Raw genomic sequence first — 14,055 nt, 5'->3', positions numbered from 1 at the left:
ATCCCACTTTCACACATTTTTCATAGAAAATTCTGAAAGATTATGAATTTAACCTGTTATAGAAAGGAACATGTTTTTAAGTCATGAAAGTTGTCATGAAATGGGAAAAATATTTCCCACCACAGCTCATCAGAATATTCCATTCACAGATTTTTCTCTTTGAAGTCTTTTCATTAAGAAAAATCACTAGAATAACCAATTCCACATAATAGTCAATGATTTCTTTTTTATGACTAGAGAGCAGTCAACGAAGATATATTCTCTGCTCCAGAATGCACACAGTTGTGCATAAATCCCCATGCAATATTCTCATATGTGTAAAACACCTGTATTTAAATTTTGAGTCATCTGATGCAAATATGTTCTTTTCCTCATTAAAAAGCCACGGAAATGTTATTTATCTGGAAGTGAACTGGACTTTTAAAATCCTAATTAGTGATTCAGCAACCCAGTGGTCATGCAGGGAACAATGGCTTTAAAAATCAATTGAAATGTTGGTCACTTCTATTTCTGTAAGCTCAACTTAAAAAAAAAAAAGTAAGGAATCTGCTGCTCTCATCATGTTGCTGATGCTAGCTGTGGATTTTCCAAAGCAGCTTGCTAGTTCTGAAAACGTGAATCTTTACAAAATACTCTGGAGAAATACATGACCTGTATCAAAACAGTGACATCTGCAGCAGCTACTTCAGAAAGAACAGTGGATTACCATTACAGATACCAGGGCTAAAATACTGAACAGGCTGGACATTATGTATATTAATAAGCAATGATGCTTTTTTAAAAGATGAAGTTGACCATACATTTGGAAAAAAATTAATATTAAATTGTTTTTGACTAAAGATTCCAACTTTGGTCATTTAAGTTTTAAGCAAAATCAGGGAATAGAAGGTACTCAAAAAGCAGCAATCAATATCTATAATATGTGGTACCTTAATCTATGAGCAGCCTACATAAGGGTGATGACCAGCCAAGCTGGTACTTTCCAGGACCTTATATATTTAAAACCAAAGCCAGTAGAACTCCAAATGAACACTGATAATACAAGGGAGCTTTTTGTATCAAGTAAGGAATTGTTTAACTGGAAGGTGGAATGAAGCGTTTAACTACCAGTTTATTGTTAAGAAGGGAACACCATGCTTAGCACATTCCTCAGAATGGATGGTAAAGACATGAAGGAAAGTTAGAAAGCAGAGATACTGTTATACATATCCCACAAACTGTAACATAAACTACAACACATGTCTTTCTCCTAACTCTCAAAAGCTGCCATCCTTTCACCAGTGCCTTTAAGAACTGTAGAGTATTAATCAGATTTGGGGTTAATTTCCCAGTATCTATAGTCAGAATCTAATGTGCAACAAATTTATCTTTATGTGATGGAGAATCAAAGTCCAAGGACATATTCCGAGATGCAAATATTGTTAATCTGGAATTCTATCACCACATATCAAAGATAATTCCTTTGTTTTAATCACAAATCCCTATGAACAAAACTACTATATATGTTTTATTCCACTATCATGTAAGAGAAGAGTCAAAATTTACTGAAGGACACTTGTTTAAAATCAACTCTTGGGTATATTTTTTTTAATGCATGCATAACAAATGCAGGGTGGCGGCAAGAGCTTGGATTTTTAATGGGCAGTTCTTACCTGTTCCTGGAAGTGGACACTTCTCACACTGCGGGCCCCAGGCTTTGCCAACACTGCAACAGCAAAGCTGCTTGCTGAGTTGAACAGAAAGAGGATGCATGCATTGCTTTCCTGCACTAACAAACCGGTAGCAGGGTCCTTTCTCTTCAGCAACTATAGGATTATCAGCTGCAATGAGAGTGGAAGAGAGGATGGTACTGTTCACATGAAAAGCAAAACAGAGAAACGCCACTAGATTTCCAACACCAGTTAAATGGATTAATATCACCATCTGCAGAAGTTTCAAACACCTATCTGAAGCCATAATCACAAAATAAATAAAATTCTTATTTTGCATCAAACACTCCTGAATTCTAACTCATCCTAGATCAAGGATAAAAAGTATATTAAAGAAAAAAAATTCCAAACCAGCAGTTGCCATGCTGCCACAGTAGAGTCAGAACCAGCCCTCTCACTTGTACACAAGTCCAGTTACTGAAGACTAAGGTCAATATACAGTTGTGTCAAGCTACATAGCCACTCCAACATTCAACTATAAACAGGCTACATAAATAAGACTGCAAAAGGATTAAGTATCATACATGACACTTTTTTTTATAGAAGAGACGATTATATATTATTATGTATTTACATTTTGTTATGCTTAGTTTTAATGTTGAAGAGCCAAAGGCCATAAGCCATGACTAGTGTGAGGTAACAGGAAGCTAAGATCCCTCCAGCTTTCTAACTTGTGCATCCACATTAACATAGAGTTAACAGTTTTTGAGTAATATGTTCACTTAACTCAAAAAATACAAAGTCTATCTAATTTTCAACATAACCTGTCAAAGCAAAAATTAAAACCAATCCCTTTTTTGTGGTGTTAAACTGAAAAGTGGTTAAGACATTCTTCACAATGCTGAGAAACTTTCTCAGTAATTCAGTGTCATTAACTAGTAGCGTAGGATAATTATACTGAAGAAATGGAGGAATTCACCTACATCTCTGGACTATACTTTATTTTGTAAATCTAAAGGTAGCTCAAGATAAGGAGCTTTGGAAATGAGGTATTTTTCACTTGTAAATATTCTGGGCCTTCTGCCCACCCCACCCCACCCCCCAAAGAGTAAGAAATTTAGTTGTCCTTCATGCATTCTTCTCTTCTTGCAGAGGTAGTTGATCTCAAACCAAGTAAAAGCTGATTAACAGAGGAAAATATTTGCATTCATGCTGTTCACAACTTTTTCTTTCTCCTAATTCTTTCTTAATTTTTAATCCTTCTTAATCAGAAGGAAAATGTGCCAAAGATCATCCTGGGCTGAATGTTTAGTAATGGAAACTACCCTGGTCAAAGGTGCAGAGGTGGAAGTAGGGAGGGCAAGACACAAAGATGATTTTGGCTGAGGAACTGGCAGAAAAGGGAAAATAAAATGTGGGAAGGAGAACTCCAGGGTGGTGAAAAAGCCTGAGTGTATGAGCAGGCTGAATGTGGCTTTAAAGGTTTTGTGACAAGAAAACCAGGAAAAGATGGCAAGAATCCTGGACAGCCACTGGTAGAGAGTCTTCCAGGACAAAGACAGAAAAGAGGCATGAGCACTGAGGCTGACTAAAAAAAAAGTGAATAAGCTGAGGAGGCAGGGACAGCAAAAATCATGGGGACAGCTTAGAACGTTTGGGGCCAGTCAAATAGTTGCACTTTAGATGAGGATTTAAGTATCTATTTTGGTACTTTGATTAGCGCTATTACTTACGTATGCATCTTGAGAGGGTAGGATCTGGCACAAATCCCATTTTGCAGGTACATCTGTAGCTGCCCATGGTATTCAAGCACTCACCATTAGGGCATACTCCCTGTAACTGACACTCATTGATATCTGTGGGAAAATTGAAAATAATCAGATACTGAAACATGTATTAATATTCTTCTTTCTTCAGAAGTTACCGTTTTTTAAAAGATGTGCAGAAGAACTGTTACAAGTTAACACTCCGGTCAACACTTTTTCCTATACTGACAAGATTTGATTTATAACCTTTTAAAACACTGCTGAGAATGTAACAGAAAAACAATTACATTTATACATCATTCTCCAGTACTCTGAATTTAAAAAAAAATACACTTTGACTAGCTTATCAGCCTCTCTTTTCCTGACTAGATGATAGCTTGCATAGTCAAACACAACTCACAAGAATATTTGTGGCGACAAGTCTTAAGTAATGTAGTATATTTTATACAGGATGGAACATTGCTTGATGCATTTAATACAGTTTTTATTTGTATTTGTATTCAGCAGTGCCTGAAGGTTCATTGTGCTGGAAGAAGCACAATGTAAAAATACCACCTCTAGCTTAAAGAGCTTACCATCTTAATAGCAAGAAAATGCTTCAGGAAGCACAGAATACATGTGATGTGGGTGAAACTGATTGCATCCGTAGGAATACAACTTGGTAATAATTAACAACTGCTTTGATAAAGTTTGCTGTTACTAGGCTACCTGCATCACTGTCCCTTTCAGATTCTCACTGAATTACTCTCCCATGCCCCAAGCATCGGGCATCAGGCCTTTATCACACCAGGGGTTTTATCTAAAATTCACTTACTCTTAGAATAGGACCTGTCTGACAATCATCTGGATACCATCTGTAACCAAGTCAGCCGAGCTAGGATTTTCTTTCAGGAGCCAGTAACAACGTATCTTGCACTGATAATCAAAATCTTAAAATAATAAAACCCGAAAATACACACACACACCCCAACCTGTAATTGTCTCTGTCATAAATTGTCATGTCTCCTCTGGCAGAAAAATACAGACAGCACATTGAAATAGGCCTACTTTAAAATGTTTATGTGCAGTAATTCCCTCCCTATCCCTGAGCTAGGAAAAAATGCCTACCTCGCTGGGTAAACAAGCTTCAAATGCAAGTCAGATATTCCAGCTAGCTGCTTGGAAATCAGGTATTAGTGATCACTTTGCCTAAAATATATAATATTTATTACCTTTCCTCTTTTTAGAAAACCTTCACCATTTTATTTAACCTCATTGTATGTTGCTGCCTGATTCAACACAATCAATGAGGGTAAGAAGTTGAATGTGTAAAATGTAACAGATGTGCTGGAGTTTGCTTTTGGAAACCTACAGAAAGCATCTTTTACGTTCCTACCTTCTTCATTTTTCTCCAGAAGTTTGGCTACCTGTCCCACTACACAGGAGCGTACAACTAAAGCTCACAGTACAGCAGACTCCAGCAGTTGCCATGTCAGCTGCAATTTTTTCCAAATAGTCAGTGTTGAGCTTATTGCTCAGCTCTTCCAATGCTACACCTAATCTAGTATCTTGACACCACCTGGATCAACTTCACCTCTATGCACTTAGCCACACGTGACAGTGATAATTTATATCCTAGAACTTTGGTTGAAATGTGATGGAAAACATATGAATTACAAAGGATCAGCTCTGTCTCAAAGGAATTTTCAAGTGAAATTCCCAGACTGCATGACTTTCTGACCTCAGAGTGAACGGACTATTTAAAAAAAGAGAATGGTCTAAGAAAAGAGCACAAAAGCCTACTGAAATATTCTCCTACAGCAGTCTACCTTTTGACCCATCCAGCAGTCTTTGGGCAGGAAGACATCCCATATAAGCACAGGAGTATCTTACTGAAGGATTGCACTAATACGGAATATTTAGTAAGCTAGACTTGTTCTGATGCACTCAAAAATTTTTAGACTGTTTCTTCAGCTGTGTAGTCTGACTAGGTTGTTTCTTTTGCCCTGAAATCTCAAAAATATGACTGAAGGCATCTACAAAGTGCCAACTGATCTCAAAAGGAACATCATCATTTCAATACCATTTTTTGTGACTATTATGAGGAATTAGCTTAAATCTTATCAGATAACAAACTAAATATGTTATTGAAACATCCCTAGATAGAAACATATCGATGTTGTTGTGAAGTGGTTGGGAGGAAAGGACATATTGCTAACTCTCCATTTTCAAACATTTTCAAAGAAGACACATAACAGAAGAGAAGACTGAAATGTAAGAAGCTAATACAAAGCAAATACTGGAACATTCAAGAACCCACTATTGAATTTTTCTGCCTGTTGGCAATTTGGGTTGTCAGATCAGTCCTCAAATGCTAAATCATGGAACAATTCTACTTGCTTTGATGAAGCACTGACTCTGTTATTGGAAACAAGTTAAAGGAAGAGAGCACACTTTACTCTGAATACAGGAAAAATCTTGCTGTCTGGGTTCATTTCAAAATGAAAACCCTCAACACAAGTACACAAATACACAAATTACATATACATGTGCAAAAAGCATACATAGGTTTTGGAGGAAGAGGAAAACGTAGAAGAAATTAGGAGAGGAAGAAAGATAATATCACAACATAAAAGTCAAGATACATAGTTTTAACAAGGACTGTGCTCTTTTATTCTAATCTGACTTCTGCTTTTTATTATTTAATATTAGTCACTCATTGGTGTTGACATGGGTACATCGGAAAATAATTGCTCACTTTCTGCATTTTAATAGCCAGACATTTTAAAGAACTTCATTCCCTTACAAATTCTAAGTATACATTTTCATTTATAGGAAAATTAACCTATACTACGGGGAAAAAAAATGGAAGATATCTCCCAGGGGACAGACATACCGCTTTTTCTTGCAACTTTTTCTGGAATACAGGGAGAATTAGCAGAAATGCTTTTTCTAGCGAAGACAGCATTTAAAATTTAAATTAGTGAAAAAGACAACTTATTTTAAGTAATATTAATTTGACTTGGATTTTGTAGTTCTTACTTTCAAGAAAAAAAAAACAAGTCTCTTGTTTGTTAACCATTAAAATACATTAATATGTCATTATGAAAAATCTGGCACTTTCCGTTCCTATCTAGGAGAATAACTACCATTCTGAATGATTTTAAGCAAAGCAAGTATTCTATAGCTTAAGATAAATGCATTCATATTTTCAATGTTTAAAGTGATTAATGATCCATTTTTCATTTACTGGATGATGATTTTACTCACTGTTTGCATCAAGCTTCATTTTATGGAATGTTAAAAATCTATATATGGATAAATTTCATTATTTGAATACTGAAGGTATCTAGGCATGTAAAAAACAAAACCTAAAAACCTGCAAAGACAGAGATAGATAAGAAGAAAGAAAGAAATATTTATAGAACCTGCTAACTTGAATTTGAATATTTTTATTCACAACAGTAGTAGTATCTGTACTACTCAAATGAACCATATCTATTAAGTTTGTAGAACTATAGCTGTATGTTGTAGAAGATAATTTTGGTATCTGTTGTTATAGCTCTCAAGCAGTTTTTCAACTTTTAATACCAGCTACTGAACTGAAACATACATATATGTATATTTATAGTGAAATGATGAAAAAATTTCTGTCATGCAGAAGGGGGTACAAAATCTGGCTTTGCACTTAAAAAGAATTCTAGTTACAGGTTACAGACTTCAACTACCTGAGTGATCTTGAATACCTAGTAAGAAAACTGTGCTATTTGGATTGTGTAATGAAAAATTTTTGAACATAGCTTATATTTACAAATTTATACAGATAAACTATAATTGTCAATTTTAAAGTAAACTCAATTTAGATATCATCTAAATAGAAATTATGCATATTTTTATAGATCTGAACTTTATTTCATGTCACCACTGAGAAAACCTGGCATAGGAATGTATCAGACACATTTGGTCATACTGGGAGAATCCCATTTTAGAGTCTGACCTACTAATTATTTTCTGAAGTGGTTAATTTGCAGGTAGATGGGATTTTCCTATAATTCATCCACGAACAGTCATCTTTCCAAATGACGTAACTATTCTGCAGGAAACTCTCTCAGATGCTGTCATTACTGCCTCTGTATTTAATCTTTTCCCAGATGAACTGCTCCTGTACATCTATTATTTAAAAAATATAACACCCCGCTTGCATGTGCTCTGTTACTACTATTTAATGTGGCCACTGCTACATTCAAATACTAGCTTATATGTGTGTAAATACCAGTGAATGTACCTTCTAGAGTTCCTGATAGAGATAAACCTCTTGCTAAAATTGTCCCAATTTTTCAACATAACTTTATTATGCATGTTCTGCTGTCTCAGCATAACTTAATTACAGTGTATTTTTAATAACTCTTTTCCAAGTCATGTCTTCTCAATGAGCTCATAGAATTACTGAGCTGAAGCTCTATGCTGAATTACACAAGCCTATCTAGGGACTCAACAGAATCAAGCCACAAGCTGATTAAAAAAAACCTTCAAATTTTCAAAAGAAACATACATACACACAAGAATAGTGTTTATTTAACAACTTTGGGTTTAAAAAAAAAAAAAAAAGAAAAAGCCTTCCAGATTTACTATCTACTTCACTCTATTTCAGACTGTGGTAAAAGGCCACCTACCCAAAATGTTTCCTACCACCTGCCAGCCTGCCCAGCTGTGCAAATTGCTCTGGAATCAACTTGTTCAGGCAGCTGGAAAAGAAATCTGATTCAAGATTAACAGAGGTGGTTTTTTTTTCTTTTTAGCCCTCTATTTCTTGTATATGAACATAAAAAATACTTCCATTTTAAATTAGTATAGCAATAAGAATTAGTTTGCCCCATTGTAAAAAACAGAAAGCTACTTTAAGTTTGTCTGAATAATCTTTTGTTGTGCAGAAGTACAAGCTGATGTCATGCTTGTAGAGTGATTTGATCAAACACTTTCATCTGCACAGAGAAAATATTTTAAGGGGCTATGTAGCAGTACTATAAAACCATACATACATAAAGCTTTCCAAAGACCAACTAAATATTAACTTTCAGTTTTCAAGGAAAATGGACTAATAAAGTTCCGTTAGTAAAAAGCCTCTGCTTTAGTGATACAGAAAAAAACCCCCAAAGGTTAAGTAAGGAGCTTTTCCACATAGCACCTCGCACGGCTCCACAGCAGACTCTAACAGTAGGTGCTGTTATTCATCATTTATGAAGAACTGGCAAATAAAGCATTGATTTTGTAACAGCTGGTGCTTGATAACGTGAATGACTTGGCCCTTCTCAATGGTAATGAACTGGTATAATCCTACTGACATGAAAGAAGCATTGTCATTCTGTACTGACAGCCTGACCCCTTGCTGCTATTCTTTAGTATTGTATGTCAAACACATGGAACTGGTCCTTGACACGCTGTGCTCCTAGATTTGGTAGTAGGTCTCCATGAAATTTTGACAAAAAATGAAAGCTTTACTCTAACTTTAGATCAGTTGAGATGGCAGTGGAAGCCACATGCCATCCCAGAGGCCCTGCTGGTGACTCCACTCTCACAAGTTCATCCAAATGCACAGAAGCTTTGCCATAACTAGGGTCATGACAGTGGTGCTGCAGTACTGTACAGATGAGACCGATGTGTCTCAGCTCCTCCAATATCCTCTTCTAAGCACACAGCTTGATATATGGTGAGGTCAGCCACCACGCTCTCCTCCAGAGCCACCACAGTGCTCCCAGCCTCAAACAACCCAGACACCATCGCCAAACCGCTGCTAATCTATCCCACAATCTTCCCCACTAAGAACTTAAAACAGGCTCTCTTAACAACGACAGTTAAGTGTCTGATACCTTCCCACAGATTTTTATAGGTCTACTGGGTGTCAGGTCAACCCGCTCTCAGAAAATGCAATGTGTTAATGACTCACTACCACTGAATTTCCTGGGGAAAAAACCAAGCTAAAACAACAGTTTCTTAACTCAGTGCTTGTCTGCCTATGTGAAGAGGGTGACTACAAAGTAATCTTCGTGACTTGCAAAAAACACAACAGCCACAACCCTCAAAAACCAGACTGAGGCAAAGGAGGAAGATGAGAACACGTAAGATGGTATTTATTTAAACAAGAAAGCACATGCTAAACTTGAACTTGTTATAAATCATGATAATTATATACAGTTTTACTAAGTTCAAAACCAACTTAACCTTCAAAGAACTTTACATATATTAATTAGTAGATAGAAGATGGAAATGAATGGATAACTCCGAATAAACATGAAAATTTACTTATGGCTTTTTCTCCTTGCTTTCTAAGAACATTCATGAAGAAATTTTATTTGGATTTTTGTCCAAGGTAAAGCAATCTTCAAGGATTTACATTAGAAATACCCCTAAACACAACTGTGGTTTTAAAGTGCTTTACCAGAGTCTTGTTCCAGAAACAGTTCGAAGAACCCAGTATTTACTCATGACCACACACACATTTGCAACTGCATAGGCTGAATATCACAATACTAAATTAAATTTCATTAAATCTAAGTGCAGGCAACAGTTAATACAACAACCTGCTTTCTTTTAGTAACTGTGATTTAGGGAAGGACTGAATAGTCCAGAAGAAACAAAAACCAAGAAAACTTTCGAAAAGCAACTTAACTTTTGTTACTTTTCTCTAAACAGTTCTTCCTTACTTAAAGATCCAAAACCCCAGTGGCTTTTCAAAGTCTCAAACTATATTAGGAGGGTCAGGCTCTTTTACTCAAGTATTGATTTACCTGTTCAGTTCTCTTACATGCATTGCACATTGGGGAATTGTGATGACCAAAAAAAGAAATGTATGAATTAAAACTTTAAAAGGAGAAGTTAGATATGAGATCAAAGTCTGTTCTAAGGTACTCAATTGTAAGTGACAAAGCCTCCTCGTAAAATTTAAAATTCCCATAAACAAAGCAGGTTTGTATTGTGGCTATACTGGCTAATGTATAGGTATTTGTGTACAGAAGGGTACAATGTAGTAGAATCTCTTTTTCTCTCCACTGTATGACAATGCATAGAAGAACTCTGTGCTGTAGGGGAGAACATGCTGCAGAAGGTATTATCTTCCAATGTTCTGCTTGCATTCTCCAATGGCTTTTAAAGTAGAGTATAACAGTCTTTGGGGCTGCATTAGCTGCTGTTCAACACTACTTTGGTTTTCTGTTGGAAACCTACATGTTCTCCTACCTGTCCTTGAGCAACGACAGGCCTAATTCAATCACATCCAGGAAGTGAATCACTTCAACTTTATTCCAGATTAATGACAACATAATGTAGCCTGAGTGTCCTTTCTCCAAGGATAATAAACCATGCCAAGTGTAAACATCCAATCCTAGGAAAAATTCCTCTGCCTACTGACAAGATCTATACCTGTTTCTTACTGCTGAAAGAGTATGCTTTGCTTGGTTACTGTAAAACATGCTGAGTGATTTTCTGGGTGCACCATAAAGCTACTGTAACCTCCTTTAATTTGCTCATTTACTGAAATACTTTGTTAGATTCCTCAGTAAGAAAATATGAAAATGCTTCACAATCTACTGGTCTTCTACACATTAACAGGTCAACCAACCTGAAGAGCCTGATGCCTGCTACAGCCAAGTGGAATGGTGCAGAAGGACTAGCTGATCAGCAGACAGCTGTTCTGCTATCGACCAGCCTACAAAAGCTGACAGTTGGAATATCAGCTTTGTAGTGTTTCCCTTTGGCAGCCTCCAGCTGGGAGAATATTTAGGAAGACGTTCACTGTGTTTTGGCTGCGTTAACCATTATAACAGCTCTTCAGACCACCCAGGCCCAGCTGGCCTAATGCAGAAACGCAGGAAACACTAAGGTGGTGTAAAGCTGTCTTCTCTGCCTTCAGCCTTTTGAGCCATAGCTCATTTGGACCCATGGAGCAAGCCCACTCTCTACCCTTTTCAGATAGCGAGTGAGGCCCATATTTGGTCACAGACATAGTGAAATTTGAGACATTCCTATAAAATGAAATGAATTCTTTCATCTCCATGCTTAAAACATTGATTTTATGGTCATCAGCATCATGACAGCTTGAAGCATTTAACCACATTTAACTTAGAAACAAAATTCTAGAACTGAACGTACATGTTTATTAATGTGTTCTGGTCAAAGCTGCAATCCGGAGACAGTATGTTATTTAAATATATCTGTTAATTTTAAGAAAATATTTTTGCTGAAGAAAAACAGTCTATGAGTCCAAAAAAGTCAGGGGTCACTATAAGAATTTTGAACAATGCAGATGTAAACAAAAATAGTCTTTAATTTGTTTTCTGAAAGAAATCATCGCTACCATTCATGTAAAGAATGCAGTCAAATTTCTTTTCAGAAGCACCGATAACCTTGAAACAATAGTGTCAACTATCAGAATTGGACCAGGGTTTGGATTTTCCACTATATTACATTGAACTAACTGAAAGACATCTAAAATTTTCATAAACAAGACTGAAGAACACTACAAAGTGATTTAGCATTAATTAATAATCCCTTTTTTAAAACAACAGATCCCATTTGTATACAATGAATTTTCTATTTTACACATTTGGTAGGTGACTTTTGATTACGTGAATAAATCTGTCTGAAAAGAGAATGAAAAATTCAGATTTTTCAAAGACACATAAACAGAAGAAAACAATGTATAAGTCCACAATTCCACAATTTTTAAGACAACACATGACAGATGATGAGGCATAAAAACTAAATATGCAACAGCCTCCAGCTAGGACAGTCATGATATTCAGAAGGTTCTTATGGAAACTGGACCAAGAAAGGGAACTTGTAGAAGCAGAAAGCCTAGTCAGACCCCCACAGCCCTGGCTGCTGCACTGAAATATTCAGAATAAACTGGTGGGTAGAAAGTACTGCAGCCATTCTCATCCCCTCTGTCCCAAGTGCCTCGTGTTGGAGGACAAAAGCAATGGCAACAGCAGCAGCCCAAAGCTGATTCCAGGCCTAAGCACCATGGAAAGCTAAATTTCTGAAGGGGGACTTCTGCACTTAGCTCTGAAATCAAATTTCTATGCTTTTCAAACACTGACTGACTTTGTTTAAATGACTAAGTAATAAAAATGAATAGAAAATATTTATCTCTTTTTGAGGCAAAGTTAGTAACTTCCCTTCCAATAAGAACTGCACGTACTTAATACACTTCGCTACATTTATGTAAAGCAACCTTTCTAGATCAATTATATACTAATCAGAATTTTCCAAAGCAACTTCTTAATTAGAAATGACCTAGTGGTCAGTCATTAAATGTTATTTAGTAATATCTGCTTTGACAGATGTTTTCATGCAGGAAGTGCTTTAATATGCACAATATCTCATGTCGCAAATTAAGATTGGAATATATAATTTATGTCTCATTTATGAAAATTTGACTCATTCTGGTAGGTATATGCTAGGCTTCACTAGGAATGCCATCTGACTGTAAGTTCTCCAAATTGGCTTAATATGCAGGCACCATTTTTCATTCTCTTTATGAAAATCAGTTACAACTGCACCTACCAACACCACTGAAAATACTGTTCCAACTGTTTCTGCTATATCTATATTGTTAACAGCTATTAATATCCTTAGTTCTAAGAAAAATATCCAGATGTTACTGCCTCCATTATAGTTGATTGTTTCAACAATAATCTGATTAGTGAGAACAAGGGGTGAAACAAAAAAAAAGGTTTGGTTGCTAATGAAACTACTGCAATATGTATTTTTTTAAATTACAGAAAAAAACAGTTGCTCATTCTAAGAAATGACCCACTGATTTTTGTGAGCTTACAGAGTAGCAGCAGGAGAAATCAATCCAACTTGTTTTGTACTTCTGCGTGGAATTTACTGGAACACAAGTTTGCAGAGCCACACTTTTCAAACACATAATCAATGTCCAAATAGCAACCCAGCCCAGTTTCTGGAGATATATTCATTTCTCAGCATGATCATCATAAAAGAACTTCTTTGAAAGAAGGTTGTTAACTTAGTAGCTAAGTAACATTAAACAGCATTTCTTATGAAGCAAAGCTCTTTTATTACTTAAAAGTAATGAAGCTACAAGTAATAAAAAGTACATACAACTTGCAGAGAAAACAATGTTATTACTATATTTTAGGGACAAATGTAGGAGTGCAGAATATACTTTCAAAACTTACCTTAAATCATAGTGAAGCCAAGGGAAAAGAGCTTGAAGTCCCCAGAGGACATGATTACAGAATATGATCCATCGACAAAAAAGTACTAGTTTCTGCAAGCTCATATATATTTAATTTTTAAGCATACAAGGACTTTTGAAGAACTTCCATGCCTAACTTTTTACTTTGCATTGAAAACCAACAAGTGTTCAGGTATCTTTCCATTTCTTCAAGATAAGATTTTTAAAGTGCTCTATTGGCAATATGTTAGTTTCCTGAAAAATGAATCCAAGCTTTTCACCAGCTTTTTTTTCATTCTATTTCAGTTTTCCAAGAAAACTATTAGTAGAAGAAGGAATCAGTAAGTATAATTCTAAACAGGGAACCAGGAATTAGCATCGCATGCAGATTCTGACAAAGAAGTTGTAACTCTGATAAGCTGTATTTTGGCTTTAATGACAGCCTTAGGGCATCCATGTGTGT

At 36.0% G+C, this 14,055-nt stretch overlaps 1 protein-coding gene across 7 annotated transcripts in view; it reads right to left on the bottom strand.

Annotated features, from left to right (window-relative positions):
* Nucleotides 1-14,055, bottom strand: part of LTBP1 (latent transforming growth factor beta binding protein 1) — a 196,637-nt gene that overhangs the window by 71,059 nt on the left and 111,523 nt on the right. For all 7 annotated transcript variants that reach the window (XM_080408153.1, XM_080408152.1, XM_080408151.1 and 4 more), the window contains 2 exons: nt 3,383-3,505; nt 1,653-1,820 (listed from right to left, as the gene is read on the bottom strand). In XM_080408153.1, the coding sequence (XP_080264279.1) occupies nt 1,653-1,820; nt 3,383-3,505 (291 nt within the window). The remainder of the gene's footprint in view (nt 1-1,652; nt 1,821-3,382; nt 3,506-14,055) is intronic.

Source organism: Falco punctatus, assembly GCF_963210335.1.
Source record: "Falco punctatus genome assembly, chromosome: 12".
NCBI lineage: Eukaryota > Metazoa > Chordata > Aves > Falconiformes > Falconidae > Falco > Falco punctatus.
The sequence above is the reverse complement of the archived record's forward strand: the minus strand, read 5'-3'. Positions and strand labels throughout refer to the sequence as shown.